We start from the raw sequence: 18,787 nt of genomic DNA on the forward strand, positions 1-18,787 counted from the left end.
TGTCAATTCGAAATTACTAATTTCAATTAAACATACTTTATATTTGAGATAATCTGAAATTAAAATCTGCATCTTCTTTTTCTTCATATGTCTGAGACATCCTATATATAAATTTATTTTTTAATTTTATAATTTTAGACATATTTCTTGAAGATTTTAAGCATACAGTTAAGATACCGCTACTTAATCAAGCATCAGGGTTTTTCTCCAATAACGGAAGTTTAAAGCATGTATATTTGTTAAAATAAGTGATGTTGGTTTTGCTTCTGGAATAGTTTTTTATGCATTATTTTTCAGCTTTGAGAAAAAAATTACATGTATCAAAAACACCCCTTTTAAATGAACAATTCAACAAATATATACAGTCTGCAACCACCACGCAATTACTTTATGTAACAATTGTATCATCCCCCCCCATTTTCCTCACACCCCTTTTCAGGTGATACCCTCCGCCCCATTCTTTGGCACCTAGTACCTCCTGTCTTGCTTTCAAGAATTTTGTATAAGTGTAAAATGTGCAGTCCTTTGCGTCTGGCTTTTTTCACGTAGTATACTACTTCTGAGGTTCATTGATACTGTTGTATATACCATACCCACTGCTAAATAGCATCCCATTAAATGGATATACCAGAACTGTCTTCTCTTGTTGATGGACATTTGCATTCTATGAATAAAGATGCCGTGAAGATTCACATACCAATTTTTGTGTGTGCATGTTTTTATTTCTCTTGCGTGAATACCCAGGAGTGGTACTGGTGGGCCATGACATGAGTCTGTTTAACTTCTTAAGAAACTGACAAACTATTTTACAAAGTGGATGTACCGTTTTATATGTCTACTAATGTACAACAGTGCTGGTTGTCCCATGTTCTCACCAACACCCTGGATTGTCAGTTTTTTTAAATCTTGGCCATTGTAGTAGGTGTGAAGTAGAACTTCTTGATGACCTTAATTTGCATGTCCCTGATGACTAATGATGTTGAGCATTTTTGTAGGGATTTACTGGTTATCCTTGTCTTCTTTACTGATATGTCTCAACATCTGCTGCCCATTTTTAAATTGAGTCATCTGTCTTCTTGTTACTCTTCTGAGTTCTCTGCATATTCCAGATACAAATATTTTATCAGACATATGCTTTGCAAATATTCTGAGTCTGTGGCTTGTCATTTTCTTATTAATGTCTCAGAACAACAAAAACTATCAGTTTAGATGAAGTCCAACTTATTAGTATTTTTTTCTCTTTTAGTTTATGCTTTTCATACTCCACTTGAGAAATCTTTGCCTAACCTAAGGTCACTGAGATTTTCTCCTCTGTTTTCTTCTACCAGTTCTATTGTTTTAGTTCTTACATTTAGGTGTAAGATTCATTTTATTTTATTTTATTTTATTTTATTTTATTTTATTTTAAAGATTTTATTTAGTCATTTGACAGAGAGAGACAGTGAGAGAGGGAACACAAGCAGGCGGAGTGGGAGAGGGAGAAGCAGGCTCCCCGCTGAGCAGGGAGCCCGATGTGGGGCTTGATCCCAGGACGCGGGGATCACGACCCAAGCCAAAGGCAGACACCTAACAACTGAGCCACACAGGCGCCCCGGTAAGATTCATTTTAAGTTAATTTTTCCATATGGTTACAAAGAGGGTCAAGGGTCATTTTCCCCCCATATGTATATCTAATGCTCCAGCATCATTATTTTTTTCTCTCTCATTTTGTTTTTGCTCCCTACCTACTTCATATAGACTTTGTTTCACTTGCAATATTCATCTCCAATAACTTAGTTTTAATTCTGTTTATAATGTTACCCATGGTCACCTTTGACTTTTGCAGAAACATCCTACTGTCTCTTTCCCCCTGATGATCAGAGTGGAGTTACAGAATTCTTCCTGAGTTATACAAAACACAAGAAACTTAGCACCTTTAAATCCAACACACACTTTCCAATCGGTTTTAAATGACTGATCAGCACTCCAACATTCAGTGCAGCGTCGTTTCCAATAGCCAAGAGATGGAAGCAACCTAAGTGTCCACTGACGGCAAATGGAAAAAGAATACAATTCAGCCATAAAAAATAAGGAGTTCTGACCACTTGACAACATGGATGGCCCTCGAGGGCATTATGATAAGTGAAATAAGACTGAGAAAAAGAAATACATATAATCTCACTTACAAGGGAAGCTTAGGGAAAAAAAAAACAAAACCAAAACCAAAATAAAACAAAGAAACCCCCCCCCCCCGCCCCCAGCTCACAGATACAGAGAAGGGCTGGAATGGTTTCCAGAGGTGCAGGGTGGGCAAAATGGGTAAAGTGGCAACAACAAACAACAAAACTATTTGGTTATTTGTGTAGGTTTTTAAGAACGGCATCTGCATTCATCTTCACAACTGACTTAAAACAATTACTTACACATCATTCCACGTGTAACTTCTTTTAGTACATACTGCTCCTCCTCTGAAACAAGACCTTTTCATCATTCCTGAATATCCATTTTGATTACTTTTTTTGGTTGGCTGGCAAATTACTGATGATACTTTCTTCAAGAAGTATACACTGGTGTATATTTTGTGAGCTCTTGCATGGAATATCATTTTCTGCTCTCTTTATACACGAGAAAACGTGGCTGGTATTCTGAGGTCTCTGCTCAAAAAGGGCTGTAGACATTTTCTTAAGGACATCTATTATTACAGCAAAAAGGCTCAGGCAGAATTTTTATTCTACAAAGATATGTGTCTCTCCACCCTCTGCCCTCGCATCACGGTGGAGCTTCAGAAATCAGGCTCCACTCCATAGCCACCAACCCTATGTGGCCACTGAGCCCCTGAAATGCAGCCTGTTCAAGTTGAGATGTGTGAAATATACACTGACTACTGAAGACAGTATGAAAAAAAGTATATAAAATATCTCCTTAGTAATTTTTAAAATACCGATCCTGTGATAATGTTTTGGATATATAGGCTTACATAAAATGCTATATTATTAAAATTCCTTTCACTTCTTTCATTTTGCCTTTGGAAACATGACCAGGAGAAAACTTGAAATTATACCACTGATACATCACTATATTTCTATTGGGCAGTGCAGCTCAAGAGCCGGACTACTTGGTGTCATATTCTGGTTCACAACGCTGAATAATTTCAATGAGTCTCTTTTCTAAGATTCCATTTCCTCACCTGGAAATGGGTGAAAATAATTATACTAACCTCAAGGCTTACTGTGGGGATAAAATAATATTATGCATGTAAAGCTATTATGTTGGCACATAATCAATTCTTATTAATGAGAGTTATTATTATTCTTAAAGGAGGGATTTTTTTTTAATCCTCATAACTAAAATATGTTTCTGGGGTATCCCCTGATGTGGGCAACTTATTGCCCATTTAGCCTGGACTGTAGGGGCTCCTTGTGATTTGCATGCATAGAGTTCTTCTCACCTCTTGAGAATTTTTCTTGGGTTTCATCATCCTATGGACGGACCACCCAACACGCTCATCTTAAAGTGCCAGGATCTCCTAATTTTCATTCCATTTTCACCCCACCACTTCTGTCACTCAATCCCAGGGTAACATGTCAAAAAATATACCTCATCTAAAACACTGGAGCGCTAACATTTCACTCCCCAAATCCAGCCTTTCATCCTTTCAAAACATTTGGACAAAGGCTCCTATTCTCACTGGGAAAATAACCTAACCTCCTATTCCCAGTTCACTCTGCCCATCCTGGTCATCCATCAAATACCTTGGTCTTTTTTTTTTTTTGGTCCAGCTTAGATTTCAAAATCCATCACTGTAACCACACTTTTGAATCACTGACGTTGGTTTTTAACTCAGGTTGTGGACAGGTACGGTCTTTTGGTACAAGAGAAAGCACTGCATTAAAGGCCAAAAGAAGCAGGTTTTGGTATCACTTCTACTTCCAATTAGCAGCATTCTTCTCTGTCCTTTGGTAAATTCCTTATTAACACAAGAAAACGGGTGCTGTTTCCACAGCATGGGATTCTTGAGGACACAGCGAAATAAGGTACACGAAAGCACTTCCCTGTTTATCAAGGGGAATCAACTCCGAACAAGAAGGCCACAGCCATGAAAATGGAAAGGGCTCAACATTTACGATGGGGAAAGGGTAGATCAGGAGACACTTAGTTGCTTTCAATGTGTTTAAGCCTCTGAGCCCAGGCCAATTATAGGTCCTGACGGGGCACGTCAGGTACGTAGATCTGACACACCTGTTGTATTCTGAAGGCCCACAGAGAACCGTGGAGGAGACAGCGATGGACATGAGCACATTCAAGGAAACGTGGAAACCATGTATTACACAGAAACGTCACAAGATAAATTTAAGTGTCAGCTACATTCCAAGCACTGCCATTTGGGCTATGGTTGAAAGAATGGAGAAGAGCAGAGGACTCAGTGGATCTGCTGGTCCCCAAGCAGATGGCTGACTCAGTCTACAGCCCCATGGCATAGAACCCATGCATTTCCTGGAGCCACTTCTGACCAGGTTTTGTCCTAAGAGCTGGGCATAGAGATAAAAGTTAAAGGTCTTGCCCTCCTGGTTCTCACAGTCTAGTGGGGAAGGCACATGAGTTAACAGACAATGATATATATACACTTGCATTTGGTCTTTATTAATGCTCAGGACCAATGGGGGAATCAAAAAGATAAAAGATTTCAGTATAGCACAAGGCGAATACTTCTAATAGAGTTTCTAAATATGGAACATGGTCCTGTGGGAGGTAATGGTCTCTTATCTCTGTAAGTATTCAAAAGCAGAAGATTAATGGCCATTTATATAGAATATTACAGAAGAAAGTGGAAGGTTATGCCAAATGAATGCCAAGCTCCTTCCTAATTAAGATTCTACGATTCTCAAAAGGAGACAGGGCCCATTCATTAGGACACTCCATTATACAAAGAAATATTTGCCTGTGTATAAAGTGAATTGTACAACCGACACAGGAAAGATTCTTTTCTAATGCAGATTACAATTTTTTGTTGGTTGCTTATAATTTTCCATGTGTGGTATTTAAAAGCCAATGACCAGCCTTCTAAATATGTTTTCAGATGCATTTCACTCATCCATGCCCATTCTATGATCTCACCCTTGTTATCCAAGAGAGTAGAACCTATGGCAAAGGCCAGAGGTGCATTGCTGGCCTTCGAGAACCAGCCCTCATATTCACAAACCACATGCACGATCCAGGGCCCAAGAAAAACGATGAAGAGTGGGAGAAGAGTAACTTTTCCAGACCCGGACATAATATTTAACCCCAGTCAGCCCTCCTACATAGCATGAGACCCAAAAAGGGAGAAGGAACAAGAGCAAAGATTTAAGAGATTAATCATAGCCATTTTCACATCTAGGAAAAGAGAAGGAATAAACACAGAATTTTTGAGTGCCTACTAGTGCCAAACACCATGTGCTTTCCATTATGAGACCTCATTTACTGCATTTAATCTTCACCAGTAAAGAGGGGCCAGAGGTAACACTTTTAAAAAGACAATTAAGCAATGTGTATTACCCTCAATATTACGTATTATTAGTGAAGCTGCACAAGGCAATTCCAAAGGTCATACCTACTTCACCTGGCTTCTCACTCTTCTGCTAGGCATCTTAGAACAAATCATGTCCTCCGTGAGACAAGTCCCAGGATTCCTCTCCTTCCTCTGCAGGCCAAGCCTAACTGGAACCTGTTCCCACCCCATGGGGGTATTTGGTGACTGCTGAAGTTCAACCACTATCAAGTGTGGTGCCTTTGAACTACCACCCAGGCCCCACAATACAAACACCCAGACCCAATTCTGGGAAGAGGAGTGTGTTGGAAAGAATCACATGTGAGATCCTGGACAATTCTTAACCACCCACTGGGCCTCATCAGTCCAAAGACAGCTATTTTTATAGGGCTTCCTTCGAACCCTGAAATCCTAGGACTTCTGTTTGCATCAGTCCCTCCTAACTGAAAATGGCCACCATTTATAGGAAGCACATCTTCCTGGGAAACAGGGTACGTAGCAGTTTACCCAGCCCCCTAAAGAGAGGAACAGTGGAAGTATGTCTCCCAAAGGACAGCAGGGTGCTGTAGGATGGCAGTTATCTAAAGAGAGCTTCTGCGATACTCCACAAAGACCAGCACAAAGGCAACGGAGTAGGAGTGGGAAGCCAATTTTTCCGAGTCAGCCATTAATATTTTCTGTAGCCATAGCCCTGAATCTCACTTCATAACCTTTCTGATGTTGGTAACGAGCAGGCATCAGGTCTAAGAGAAAAGAAGATAAATTAGGACCCCCAGCTGGACAGGTGAATCATGAAACAGCCCCTGCCCCAGCAGCTTCCCGTTGCAGGCTCGGGATCATCCTCACCCCAGCTGATGGCATGGGGGTGACTTTCTGGGCCAACTGGGGCAAGATCAAAGGCTGGTCGGTATGCAGGGTCTTGTCTGAAAACTGACAAGATATGTGTTGCTGATTTAAGGCAAACTGTTGAGAGAGTGACTGTTTCGTTTGGAAAACGACCCTCGGGGGGAAGTGATGGGGCCATCCCAAACCCCAGCAACAGCGTGACTACGGTGTCCTTTTATCTACAGCAGGAAGCTCCATCCCCAGTAGGTCTTGAATGCAGGGGTCATGCTTAACGCATTTGTTCTTCAGCAACAAGCAGGAAAAAAAACCACCACCAAGAGCTTAGAAGACCCTTGTCTAGACACAATTACGGGGTCCCAGCTGGAAAGCAGGCTAGAGGGGCACCAGGGTGGCTCAATCGGTAATGCAGCCGACTCTTGGTTTTGGCTCCGGTCATGATCTCGGGGTCCTGGGATCGAGGCCTGCATCAGACTCTGTGCTCAGTGGGGAGTCAGCTTGAGATTCTCTCTCTCCCTCTGCCCCTCCCCTTGCTCAAGCTTGCGCGCTCTCTCAAATAAATAAATCTTAAAAAAAAATAAATAAATAAAAGCAGGCCACAGAGAAGGAAATCTAACATAAGAGAGCATGGATTATGAAGTCAGGTAGCTCTGGATTTTAATCCTGGCCCTGCCGTGTAGCAGTTATATACATGACTTGGGCCTAAGTAACCTCCCTATGCCTCAGGCTCCTTACCTGCAGAGTGGGGGTTATTAATAATAGACCTGCTTCACAGACTTGTGAGCATTCTATAAAAGTAGCACAGAAAACACAAGAAACAAAGTGCCCCATAAATAACAATGTTATGCGGCAGCCTAATGGGGTCCAGAGGCCCTGAAAGCAGGAATTCTGAGTTCAAGCCCAACTCAACAGTGGCCGTTTCATCCCACGGCGGCTGCAGCCCATGCCTCTCTCCTTCCCTCCAGACCTGCTCCACACCCGTGGCTCCTGAATTATACAATCCCATATCTCACAGCCTTTCATTTGGAGAGGGAAAAGTTAAACAGCAGCCTTGGCATTTATTAGCTGCCTGATCTTAGGCAAATACTCCATGCTTCAATTTATAAATTATCCGTGAGATGGAGGTCATAAAACTTCTCAGCCCATCCCAGAGGGCTGTCGTAATGAGCGAGTGGCGGCAGGCCACCATCTACAATGCTCCCCACAGAAAGAAGTCCCCCCTCCTGTGCCTCTCTCCTCTGTTGGCAGGAGCTACATGTCTTGAGCAGAGTTGGGGGCGCAAAGACCTGCTCGGTCCTGGCAGCCTGTTGATATGGGGACTTGAGGCTGGAAATGAATGGGCCCCATAAACATCAGGAAGACCAATGAGCCTTTCACAGGCCACAGAGACCAGCAAGCTGAGCAATCGCTATTTGCAAATCTACACTAATTGGTCATTACCGAGAGCAGCATAGCAGTCCACCGTGGACTTCCCACAGTTCATTTTTAATCATGCACCAATCCCTCATAAATTTCCTCTTCCCTCTTAGTCCATTCTCCAGCACTAACAGATATAACAAGGAGCCCACAGGAGTGTTTCTGAGAAATGCCATTTCCAACAGCTGTACAAAGTGATTTCTCGACGCCCGATTGGGGGAGGCCCTCGTGTGTATCTGCCGAGGGTGCCATCGGACACGCTTGCTGAACGCAACCTCACAACCCAGCATGAGTCCCTTCCTCTCCTGCGCTTCCTCCTTGCTAACATCAGCAAATGGATGGTGTTTTAATGCGCTCATGGAAAGACACTCACCTGTCCCGGGGCTGCTCCTGGGACGTTCCACAGGGTAGCACAGATGGAGTTGCCGTATTCATGCCCCTGCAGGGTCACTGGTAGACAGCTACCTGGCTGTCCGCCCATGCCCCGAGGCACAACAGGCCTCTGGAACGTGGTGAGGCCTGATGGTGATCAAGAAACCCCTTCCTAATGGCTTTACTACTCTTAGGGACCCAGCTCTGAGTTTTATTGTCGATCATCATGTTGCAAATATTTTCACAGGCGAGGCATCACACTAGACATTAAAGATACAAGGGTGATGAAAAGCAGACCTGTCTCGGCCCTTTTGGAGCCAACTATCTAGGGGAGGGAAGGACATTTAGCAGCATATTCCACAAAGGCATGAAAAGATCACCCTCTGCATTGAGGTTACCGAGGAAAGGTATGTGATCCTATGAGAACATACAACAAAGGATCCCCTATGAGATAACGAGCGCAGGGAAGGCCTCTTAGAGTTAATGTAGCTTAACCAGAAGAACACGGAATTAACTAGCAATGGGGAAGAGGAGGCCGACTGGGGAACAGAGTTTAGGAGACAGAGGAATAACCTCTGCAGTGGCCCCCTGGTGGGGAGGGGCGGGGCAAAGCAGATGTGAGGATCTAGTGTGTGAGCAATGGTACACACGGGCCTGAGATGAAGCTGAGGGAGGCAGGAGCCAGAAAGCGCAAGAAAATGCCACTCAGGGCTGTGGTCTCTAATGGGAGCATGGGGAAACCACGGAGGGTTTTATGCACGCGAAAGTGGATGGCATGGTTGGGCATGCTTTGGGAAAGCCAACTCATCCTGCCGGTGGAGAACCCATCTGAGGGAGGAGTGAGCAGAGGGGAGAAGACTCATCTGGACAGAAACTGTCGTGTTGGCGAGAGGTCACAAATGCTTAGAGAAGGATGGTGGTGGGGGAGACGGAGGGCAGCCAGGACGTGGGGACAGGGGCAGGGGGCCGTCAGAGATGAACTCTTGGTTCTGGAGGAGCAGCTGAGTAGGCAGATGGCACTGCTACAGCCGGAGAGGCTCCAGCTGCAGGGACCGAGCAGATCGTGGTTCGGGGTTTGCAGAGTTGGATTCTGTACATATCATCACCACTGTGACCACCAAGTATGGCAACATCGTGTTTACAAAATGCTTTCATACTCATTGTCCTTACAGGATTCCGACAAGAGTCTCAAGGGACTCAGGAGGGTGGGACACGGGTGTCTCACTGGTAGGGAAAGAAAATGCAGGTGTTTGGGACCTTGAGTGGGGTGGTCAGTAGCAAAGGTCACTGTAGAGGACTGGACACTGGAGACAAAGCCTTCAGAACACAGCTGATTGTATTTTCCTTATTTTTTTAAGCCATGGAATCTCCAATGTGAATAGATAAAAGTCCAGGATGTAAAATAATGAACAGCTGGTCTTCCTGGATGAAAGTGGGCATGCGAGAGTCAGAGCACCAGTCCCTCCACCCCCCACGTTGTCTAAGACCTCAACCTCAGGGAAACCCCAGGCCTCCCAGGAGCAGATTACAGTCCTACGTGCCTTACTCCTTCAGTCTCCCACCATCAGTGGATTTCAAGATCATTTTTTTTTTTTAAGGTTTTATTTATTTGAGATAGAGAGAGAGCGTGCGCACAAGCAGGGATAGAGGGAGTGGGAGAAGCAGGCTCCCCACTGAGCAGAGAGCCTGATGCAATGCAGGGCTCTATCCTAGGACCCCAAGGTCACAACCTGAGCCGAAGGCAGACACTTAACCAACTGAGCCACCCAGGTGCCGCAAGAGCATTTTAATCCTATGCTGCCTTGGCTGCAAAGGGGAGTAGGGCATTTTCAAAGACCTGCTGCATTTCAGACACTGCTGGGCCTTCACAGGAGTTAGCTTGTTTAGTCCCTGCCTTGGTGGCTGTCAGCGTGCCACCCATTAAACACCTGATGGAGCCAGGGCTCAGAACCTAAATCAGATGGTTCTTCAAAGGCAAGCCAGGATGTGAACTTGGGGTTCTGTTGAACCACTTTTGTGTTTTCTTAAAAAACTAGGGGGTACAGGCGTGCAAGGGGCAGGACACAGGATTGCCCAAAAAAGGAGAGTGATGAAGGATGCAGAAGCATCCTGCATGCCGGGCGCTGTGCCTCCCCTCCCGTTGCTTTTCCCCACTGTGTTGGTGCTGAGACCCTGGGAGACAGAGAGGCTTGCTTTCACCTTAATTAGCGTAGCAATTTGCTAAATTTTGTTTTTCCCTTTTAGGAGTGTTAATCAATTTTAGCTCAGAATAGACTGGAATGGCACACAAATTACCACGACAATCCCCAAATGCTAAATTCTGAACATCTCGATCAACCTCAGAGTCTAAAATACGGGAAAATCAGAAACTCCGGCCGGCATCTCTGTGATCTACTTACAATGTTATGGCTCTGAAATGAAAAGATAATGGCTTTATGAGGTTTGGAACAAGCAATCTGCTAGAATCATGCCTAGGTGTTTAGTCCTTCCCAAGGTGATTGGAGACAGAGCATCAAAATATTTCTGCAAAGTTACATGTTCCTCTAACAACAGCCATTTGTTAAATCCACAAGCATTACAGGGTACCAACTATGCACCAGAAATGAGGAAAGAGTGAGACGTGCTCCCTGCCCCCTCCCCTATTAAAAAAGGTTCTAAACTAAAGCAGTAGACAGACAAAGATCTCCTCTTTCCTGGAGAAGTCAGGGAAGGTTCTTGGAGGAAGTGTCGACGAAGCAGAGTCCTGCAGGGTGAATAGGAGTTGTAACAAGGTAGGTGGAAGGGTATGTCAGCTAGAAGGAACAGCATAAGCAAAGGCTCAAACGGAGGAGAGTAAGCAGAGACCAGAGATGTTTCCTAGGGCTGAGTAACAGGCTGAAATTCCAGGAAGGACCCAGATGAGATGGGAAGAAGAGTCAAGAACCAGAAGCAGGACTTCTTGAGACCGTGAATCTCAATCCTGATCCAGGCCATGTGGCACTATGGATGGATTTTAAGCTAGGAAATGACATGACGCAAATGTGTCTCGTTCCGTGAAACCTTCTGCTCCAACACAACCTTTAATATTTATTCAGCATAATCTTTTAAAGCACATTCACATCTATTCTCTCACTTTTGCCGGTTCATTATCCAATGAGGTTGGTATGATAATCACTTTATTTTTTTTATTTTTCTTAAATTTTTTAAAGATTTTTATTTATTTATTGAGAGAGAGAGAGAGAGAGAATGGTAGAGAGCATGAGAAGGAGGAAGGTCGGAGGGAGAAGCAGACTCCCTGCTGAGCAGGGAGCCGGATGCGGGACTTGATCCCAGGACCCTGGGATCATGACCTGAGCCGAAGGCAGACGCCCAACTGACTGAGCCACCCAGGCACCTGATAATCACCTCTTTACTGGTGAGAAAACAGACATAGCAAAGGTACAGATTATTTACTTTGTATCTTATGACGAGTAAATGACAACATAACAAATTAAGACCCAGCCCCATCTGACTCTGAATTCAGCACTGAGCTCCCTGGGTAGCAGAATTCTCTAGAAGAGCCATCACAGACCTTTGTCAGATGCATACCAGGCCAATGGCCTCCCCCTCTAAAGAAAGCCTTGGTGGCCAGAACTGCCCAGACCAGCATGCATTCTGTGTGGACGACGTGGCCCCTTTGATGCTTTCCATAGTAAAATCAGATCTGGATGGCAAACAGCCTCAGTTACACCCTGGACATTCCCAGTTGAAAGCTGAGATTTCTGCCACTGCCAGTCTACAAGACCACAGGCAAGAAAAGTGGCCAGCGCGAGGAGCTCAGGGAGACACCTCTCTCTCCCGCTTCCCATACCTTGAGCTCATCTGCATTGTAGAAGTCCACACGCACGGCGGGAACCATCCAGGTCTGGAAGAGCGTCGCCAGGATCTGCTCCGCGATGGAGTCGGCGACGAGGTGGAAGTGCAGGGGGTTCCGCCTGTGAGAAGTGGGGGGAAGAGGAGTCAGGAGGGACAAGGAAAGGAGTTCCAGCCACAAATCTACATTCTTACCAATTTGTAACATGTGGTCAGTTTCTAACAGCAGCTAGGAAAGGAAATCAGGTGCATTACCAACCCAATGCTTGCTGGTAACCAGGACGCCAGAGCTGCAAAGGAGAGGAGACACCTCACCCCACCTTAGGATTTCAGACAGGGTCATTGTTACCGTTGGTAACACTCCATTCAAGCCAACCGCCATGCCTGTTGCTAGCGTATTTTGTGTCTCTAAAAACCTTAAGCAGAGCCTATGCAACAATTTGGCCAACCTTTATTTCTACCACCTAGACATATGGGCATTAGCTTCAGGAGCAGATGGACAGAGAATAAAGTCTTCAGACCAGCTGAATGCAACAGACAAGATACTTCTCCCACTGCATGGTACAGAGTTCTGTTTTCTGCTTGTTCTTCTCCCAAAAGAAACTCAGGCACCCAAGATGGCATCATGGGGAGCCCCCATCACTGAATACCAGCTTACCCTCACTTTTAATATTCCTACAGCTTTTATTTGTTGCCCTCAACCAGCCATCACTGGGGGAGCCCCTAAAATACAAAGCAGCATCACACAAGGGCAAAGCTTCTGGAGTCAAATGGAAATGGATTCAAATCCCAGATGTGGCATTTATTAGTGGGGATTTGGGGCATGTCACTTCTCCCTCTACACTGCTGCCGCTTCGTTCTGTAAAATGTTCAGAAAAATCTTCTTATCAGGCTACTATGTCAATTAGATAAGTGTAATACATAATGCATATCAAAAATAAACACAGGACCATAAACAGCAGATATGCCTTCTACTATCATAAATACTACAGAGCTAGCAGAAATAATAGCATCAACTGTATTACCACAAATGAGAACCTTTGGGAAATCTAAAGATGAAAATGACCTGGTTCCCATGACCTCAAGGAGCTCACAATCCTCAGAGGGACAGAGGATCCACAATGTAATATAAACACAAGGTGGATCATAACATTGCTAACAACCACAACACAACATAACGTTCTTTGGGAGTAAAGAAAAACAAAAGGCTAATTCTGACTGGGTCAGGAGGACGTCGAAGAGCTGGGGAAGCTGTGCCCTAAAAGATAAAGGAATCTGATGGGAAGCAAAGGGAGAGGGGACACCCTCCAAGGAAAGAAACAGGAGACTACAGCCAGAGCCCAGGGCATGCCGGGAGCGTGTGGGGAGAAGTGGTTAGCTGGGAATCGAGGGTCAGAGCAGAGGAGGAGAGAGGAGAGAGTGCAGGAAGCAGTGAAACCCAAGTAAACAGTACCTACTTCACCAGCGAGGAGTGGGGAGCAATGCGACCCATCTCTTAGCTCCTGGTCTCCTGAGACCCTCCCCAGACCTGTTCTAGATACACAGACCCTCTCTCAGTTTCCCATCCCCTCTCTTCACCTGAGACTTTGCATCTTCGTTTTGCTCTGTAAGAAACCTTGCATTTGCTCATTTGATAAATACTTACTGAGCACCTATTACCTGCTGGGAGATGAGCAGGATGCTGGGGACAAGTAAGGTAACCACTGCTGACCTCACAAATCTCATGATCTGGCCCCTCTTCTCCTACCCTTCACACTCCGCAGCCAGTATTTATCTCTTATTCAAGCCTTCAGTTCTGAGATCTGCCATCGTTTTCTGCTAGACTCCTTCCCTGACTACCCATGCCTGGCTCAGGGGCCCTTCCTAACAGAGAGTCATCTCAGTACCATGTGCCCACCTTTAGGTTTTGCTTGTTTGTTGACCTGTCTAGATCCCCACATGACTGTGAGCTCGGGGAGGTCAAGGATCATGCCAGTCATGTTCAAATGTATCACCTCATAATCCACCTCCGTGCCTAGAATGCAGGAGTTCAATAAATGGACCGAGTGGATGGATGAGTGATGGGACAGTGGACAGATAAGGGGAACGGAGGCTCACACGTCATGTAGAAGATGAGACCAGGGGAATGTGAAATGAGGATCTGATTTGAGATAATGTCTGAGGAAGAGCAGCAAGGAAGTTGAATCTAGAGGGATTTTAGGAAAAGAGATCTTAGATAAGGGGGGAAATGAAGTGGAAGAAGCAGAAGGGGACACTGAGGTTCCTGGGTTGGTGGTGATGTCTCCAGTACAGGGGATACAAGAGGAAAGGCACGCTGGAGAAAGATGAGGGGTTTGGGACTGGATGCACCAAGTTTAAGGTGAGGGTGGCTAAGCCTGGTGGAGCTGAATGGATGAGTTTAGACCTGAAGGCAATTAGCATCCAAGGCTAATCTGCCATGTACATGACAGATGCTCAGGGTGAGAAACAGAATAAATGAATAGAAGACACAATCAGGACTGCAGAATTTCCCTATGGGACCCAATGAACACTGCAAATTCTCCCATTAACTATCTATAGTCAAAGGTAAGGGGCATATGTGCCCTATAGCATTCCTTGGAAGCCCTATTAGAAGCTTCCCTGCAAGAAGCTACCAGTTGGCCTGAGTGATGACTGGCGGTCATATATTTATCAGCCAATGACTTACCTGAAGGCTAAGTGAGAGGCAGCTGGTCAGAGTCCCTGGGAAGACAGATGGCCCACTCGGCCGTCTGTTGGTGTTGGTACAACCACCCCCCTCTCCCACAGGAGCCCCACTGGAGTCTTATGCATCGAGAATGGATATAACTGTCAATCTGCATTTCTATCCACAATGGAGGAATGGCATAATTTTAGACACAGAGTGACAATACCAAAGAGATCAAGCTACGTATATTTGTTCCAACACAATCATGCTGCCCACGTGTCTCTGTCTTCACGTGCTGCTTGCTCTCCAGGGGATATGCACCCCCTACTTAGAGGTCCCGTGAATTCCTTTTCATTCTTCAGACTTCCCTTTGCAAGTCAGCTCCTCCCAGACACCTTCTCTGAGCTCATCCTGGCCTGTTTTTAAAAACCTGCTAACTCGGCATTTCCTATGAAAAACATGCCTAATGGGTCTGCCTTTGGCTCAGATCATGATCCCTGGGATCGAGCCCCATGTCGGGCTCCCTGCTCAGTGGGAAGCCTGCTTCTCCCTCTGCCTCTGCCTCTCCCCCTGTTGTGCTCTCTCTCTGTCAAACAAATAAAATCTTAAAAGAAAAAAAAAGAAAGAGAAACATGCCTACCATTTCTTTTTTTCTTTTTTTTTTTTTTAAGTTGGCTCCACACCTAGCATGGAGCTCAATGTGGGGCTTGAACTCACAACCCTGAGATCAAGACCTGAGCTGAGACCCAGTCTGACCCTCAACTGACTGAGCCACCCAGGCACCCCCAAACCTGCCCACCATTTCTAGCATGACACTGTGATACGTTTTCAAACATGTGGCTCCTTGTCTCTACTGTGAGGTCTCTGAGAACAGAAACCATGTTTTCATCTCCATCCCTAGTGCCCAGAGGAGAGCCTGGCACATGACAGGTGCTCAACAAACACTTGTTCAACAGGAAAAGGCAGCCAAAGTCCCTCCTTCTAGGTCCCTGTTAACCTTACCGTGAGAAGGTAATGACAGTCAATGGCATCGTCTGTACCAATGGTACAGAGCTAGGGGCTCTGCTCCCCCCCAAGAATGTCTGGGTTGGAGCCCTGCCTGCATCAAGTACTGACTGAGTGACCATAAGCAGTTAATTAATTCATCTTTCAAGGCCTCAACTTATTGATCTTCAAATCAGGAACATTAAAAGTAAACAATATTGCATTGTAAGGATTAAATGATATAAAGTGCCTGGTGTGTAAGATCTTATTGTATGTTAACCACTGGTATGGTCTGAATGTGTGTGCCCTGCCCCCTCAAATCCATAGGTCAAATCCTAACCCCTAAGCTGATGGTATCGGGAAGTGGGGCCTTCGGGCGGTGATTAGGTTGTGAGGGTGGAAACCTCCTGAAAGGGATCAGTGTCCTTAGAAAGGAGGCTCCAGAGAGCTCCCGCCCACCTTTCATCATAGAAGGACACAGAGAGACGTCAGCAATCTGTAACCAGAAAACAGCCCCCTGCCCCCTCCACCATCAAACTATGCTGGTGCCATGATCCCGGACTTCCCAGCCTCCGGGACTGTGAGGAATAGATTTCTGTGGTCTATGAGCCCCCGAGTCTGTGGTATTTTGCTATAGCAGCCTCAAGCAGACCAGGATAACCACTGTCAGTGCTAACTTAGGAAACTGTGATTTTTCTCTACTGCTTTGCATTACTCTTCAAATGAAGTAATTTCAATTAGTTCCTCCATCCATAAACCCAAAAATGAGTTGAATGAAGAAACATGTAACAAAGAGATATCAAGCATTAAGTACACGAAAGGCATAACAGGGGTTTAGGTGACACAGGAGCTGGGACTCTCCTCTCTTGGTGCAGCTATCAATCTGGCAGAAACAGAGAGAGAATGCAAATAACTACATAAACGCTGGAACACAGGTGGGCCCTAACACTGGACCACCTCACACAACTGCAAAGTTTGGGAATGACACACCTCCCGGGGAGCCATCTAAACAGACTGATATGGACAGTAAGTGAAGGGTACCCCTAGATTTGGATGGTGAGCAACCTGCACAACTGTATAGGATGGCTCTGCAAGGAGAAGCACAAAAGCTACAGGGGTGGAAGAGAACCACCCCGGGCATAATAAATAGGGGCCCCAAACACATGGCCATTCTCCTGAATTCCCTGCCAGGGGCTAAGGGCACACCATTCATCCAGCCTCACAAGGTAGAAACAGGAGCTTCACCAGCCCCGCGCCCCTCCCCCCAATCTCCCACACAGCCAATGAATTCCACGCACTGCATGGCCGCTGAGTCCAGTGAGTAGGAGCCAGGTCTCTAAAGCCAAATTGCCTGGCTGCTTCTTATCTTGGTTTGTCACAAACTAACAAACTAACGATATGACCTTGGGCAAGCATGTTCGTCCTGGAGTCTCAGCTTCTGCAACTGTAAAGTGGGGCTGTTATGATCAGATCTAATTAAAATGTATGAAGCACTTAGAACAGGGACCCACAAGGAATATGGACTTAATAAGTGTCAGCATGAGGAGTGTATCTGCTCTTCGGTGAGGTCTCATGAATATATTCACCCCCTCTCTCCCTGTCTCTGAGCTGGCTCCCTCCAACAGATCCTCTGTCCTGTAAGCCCTGAACGCCCTCCAAAATGATCACACAATCCCCTGCTCATTGTACGATGAATGAAGTCCAGCCTCCTGCATGGAGCTAGCAGAACCTTTGATAATCTCATCCTGTCCACTTCTCCAAGCTCATGTCTTCCCCCTCCCTCCTCAAACCTGCATGTGACCAACTCTTCTTCTTGAGGCATAAACTGCCACCTCCTCTCCATGGCCGCTCCATCCAAAGTGCCCATGCCCTCTCCTACGGCTCCCACACTGCATTGCCCTCTTTGGGTCTTCTTAGCACTTCTTAGTATTGGAAATCTCTATATTCATCTGCAGGTCTATCTCCTCCCCACTGCTAGAATGTGAGCTGTGTAGGGTGGAGGTTCTCTACTTTCACAATGCACCTGTCCTCTTGTTTTCTCTCTCTACAACCCCAGTGCTTGGCAAGTGCTTAGCCATGGGTGCAAGGTCAGAGATTAGTCATGTTTTCCTGCAGGCTTGTGGGCCTGCTGTCTCTCTCCCTTGACCACCTTCACGTTGCCTTGCTAACTGCATCCAGTCTTCCCCATTCAACGGCACTGAGGAAGCCATTCCACTGGGTCACATGTCCTTCTTTGTGCCTCTCGCAGATTTCAGGGCTCAAAACCCAGGTGAATGCTATCGCCTACTGACCATTCACTTCTCTGTTCCCTGGTAGGTGGGAGTCTTGGCACTGGAACTGTGTTTTGTGAATAGTCTTATCCCCAGATTTTTATTGGTCCTTTGTAGATATAACCACCCAGTAATTATTTATTGGAAGAATAAATAAACAGACAAGTTAATAATTATCAAGGATATCCAAATGTCCTCACCATCTGACACAGGAGTGTTACAAGTAGAGGCACTTAGGAAAAAAGTGGGTTGGACGATGGTCTCTTAGGCACAAAATCCAAAACACAAACCACAAAAGAAAAAATAAACTGGTTTTGGTCAAAATTAAAAATGTTTGTGTTTCAAAAGATACCATCAAGAAGGTAGAAAAGATAACCTAAGAATGGGAGAAAATATTTGCAAAGCATTTATCTGATAAGGGACTTGCAACCATAATATATACAGGTCTTTTACAACTCAAACAATACAAAGACAAGTAAGCTGATTAAAAACTGAGCAAAGGAGGGACGCCTGGGTGGCTCAGTCAGTTACGTCCGACTGTTGGTTTTGGCTCAGGTCATGATCTCACAGATCGTGAGATAGAACCCCACATCAGGTTCATGCTCAGTGCGGAGTCTACCTGAAGGTTCTCTTCCTCTGCTCCTCTCCCCACCTGCACACTCTTACTCTAAAATAAATAAATCTTAAAAAAAAAAAACTGAGCAAAGGATTTGAACAGCCATTTCTCAAAGAGGATATACAGATGGCCAATAAGTACAAGAAAAGATGCTCAGCAACATCAGACACCAGGAAATGTCGATCAAAACCACAAAGTACTACTTCACAGCCACTGAAATGGCTAAAATAAGACAATAACAAGTGTTGGTGAGGATGTGGGGAGACTGGAGCCCTCACTTGTTG

The 18,787-nt window shown here is 45.3% G+C and overlaps 1 protein-coding gene across 1 annotated transcript in view; it reads right to left on the reverse strand.

Moving 5' to 3' along the window:
* Positions 1-18,787, reverse strand: part of LOC148163811 (xylosyl- and glucuronyltransferase LARGE1-like) — a 304,191-nt gene that overhangs the window by 23,081 nt on the left and 262,323 nt on the right. The window contains exon 5 of the mRNA XM_088025737.1: positions 11,967-12,090. Coding sequence (XP_087881863.1) covers positions 11,967-12,090 — 124 coding nt within the window. The remainder of the gene's footprint in view (positions 1-11,966; positions 12,091-18,787) is intronic.

The sequence above is a fragment of the Eumetopias jubatus genome, unplaced genomic scaffold (genome assembly GCF_037043125.1).
Source record: "Eumetopias jubatus isolate StellerSeaLion01/CBP00866 unplaced genomic scaffold, mEumJub1_p1.0 scaffold_8, whole genome shotgun sequence".
Taxonomy (NCBI): Eukaryota; Metazoa; Chordata; class Mammalia; order Carnivora; family Otariidae; genus Eumetopias; species Eumetopias jubatus.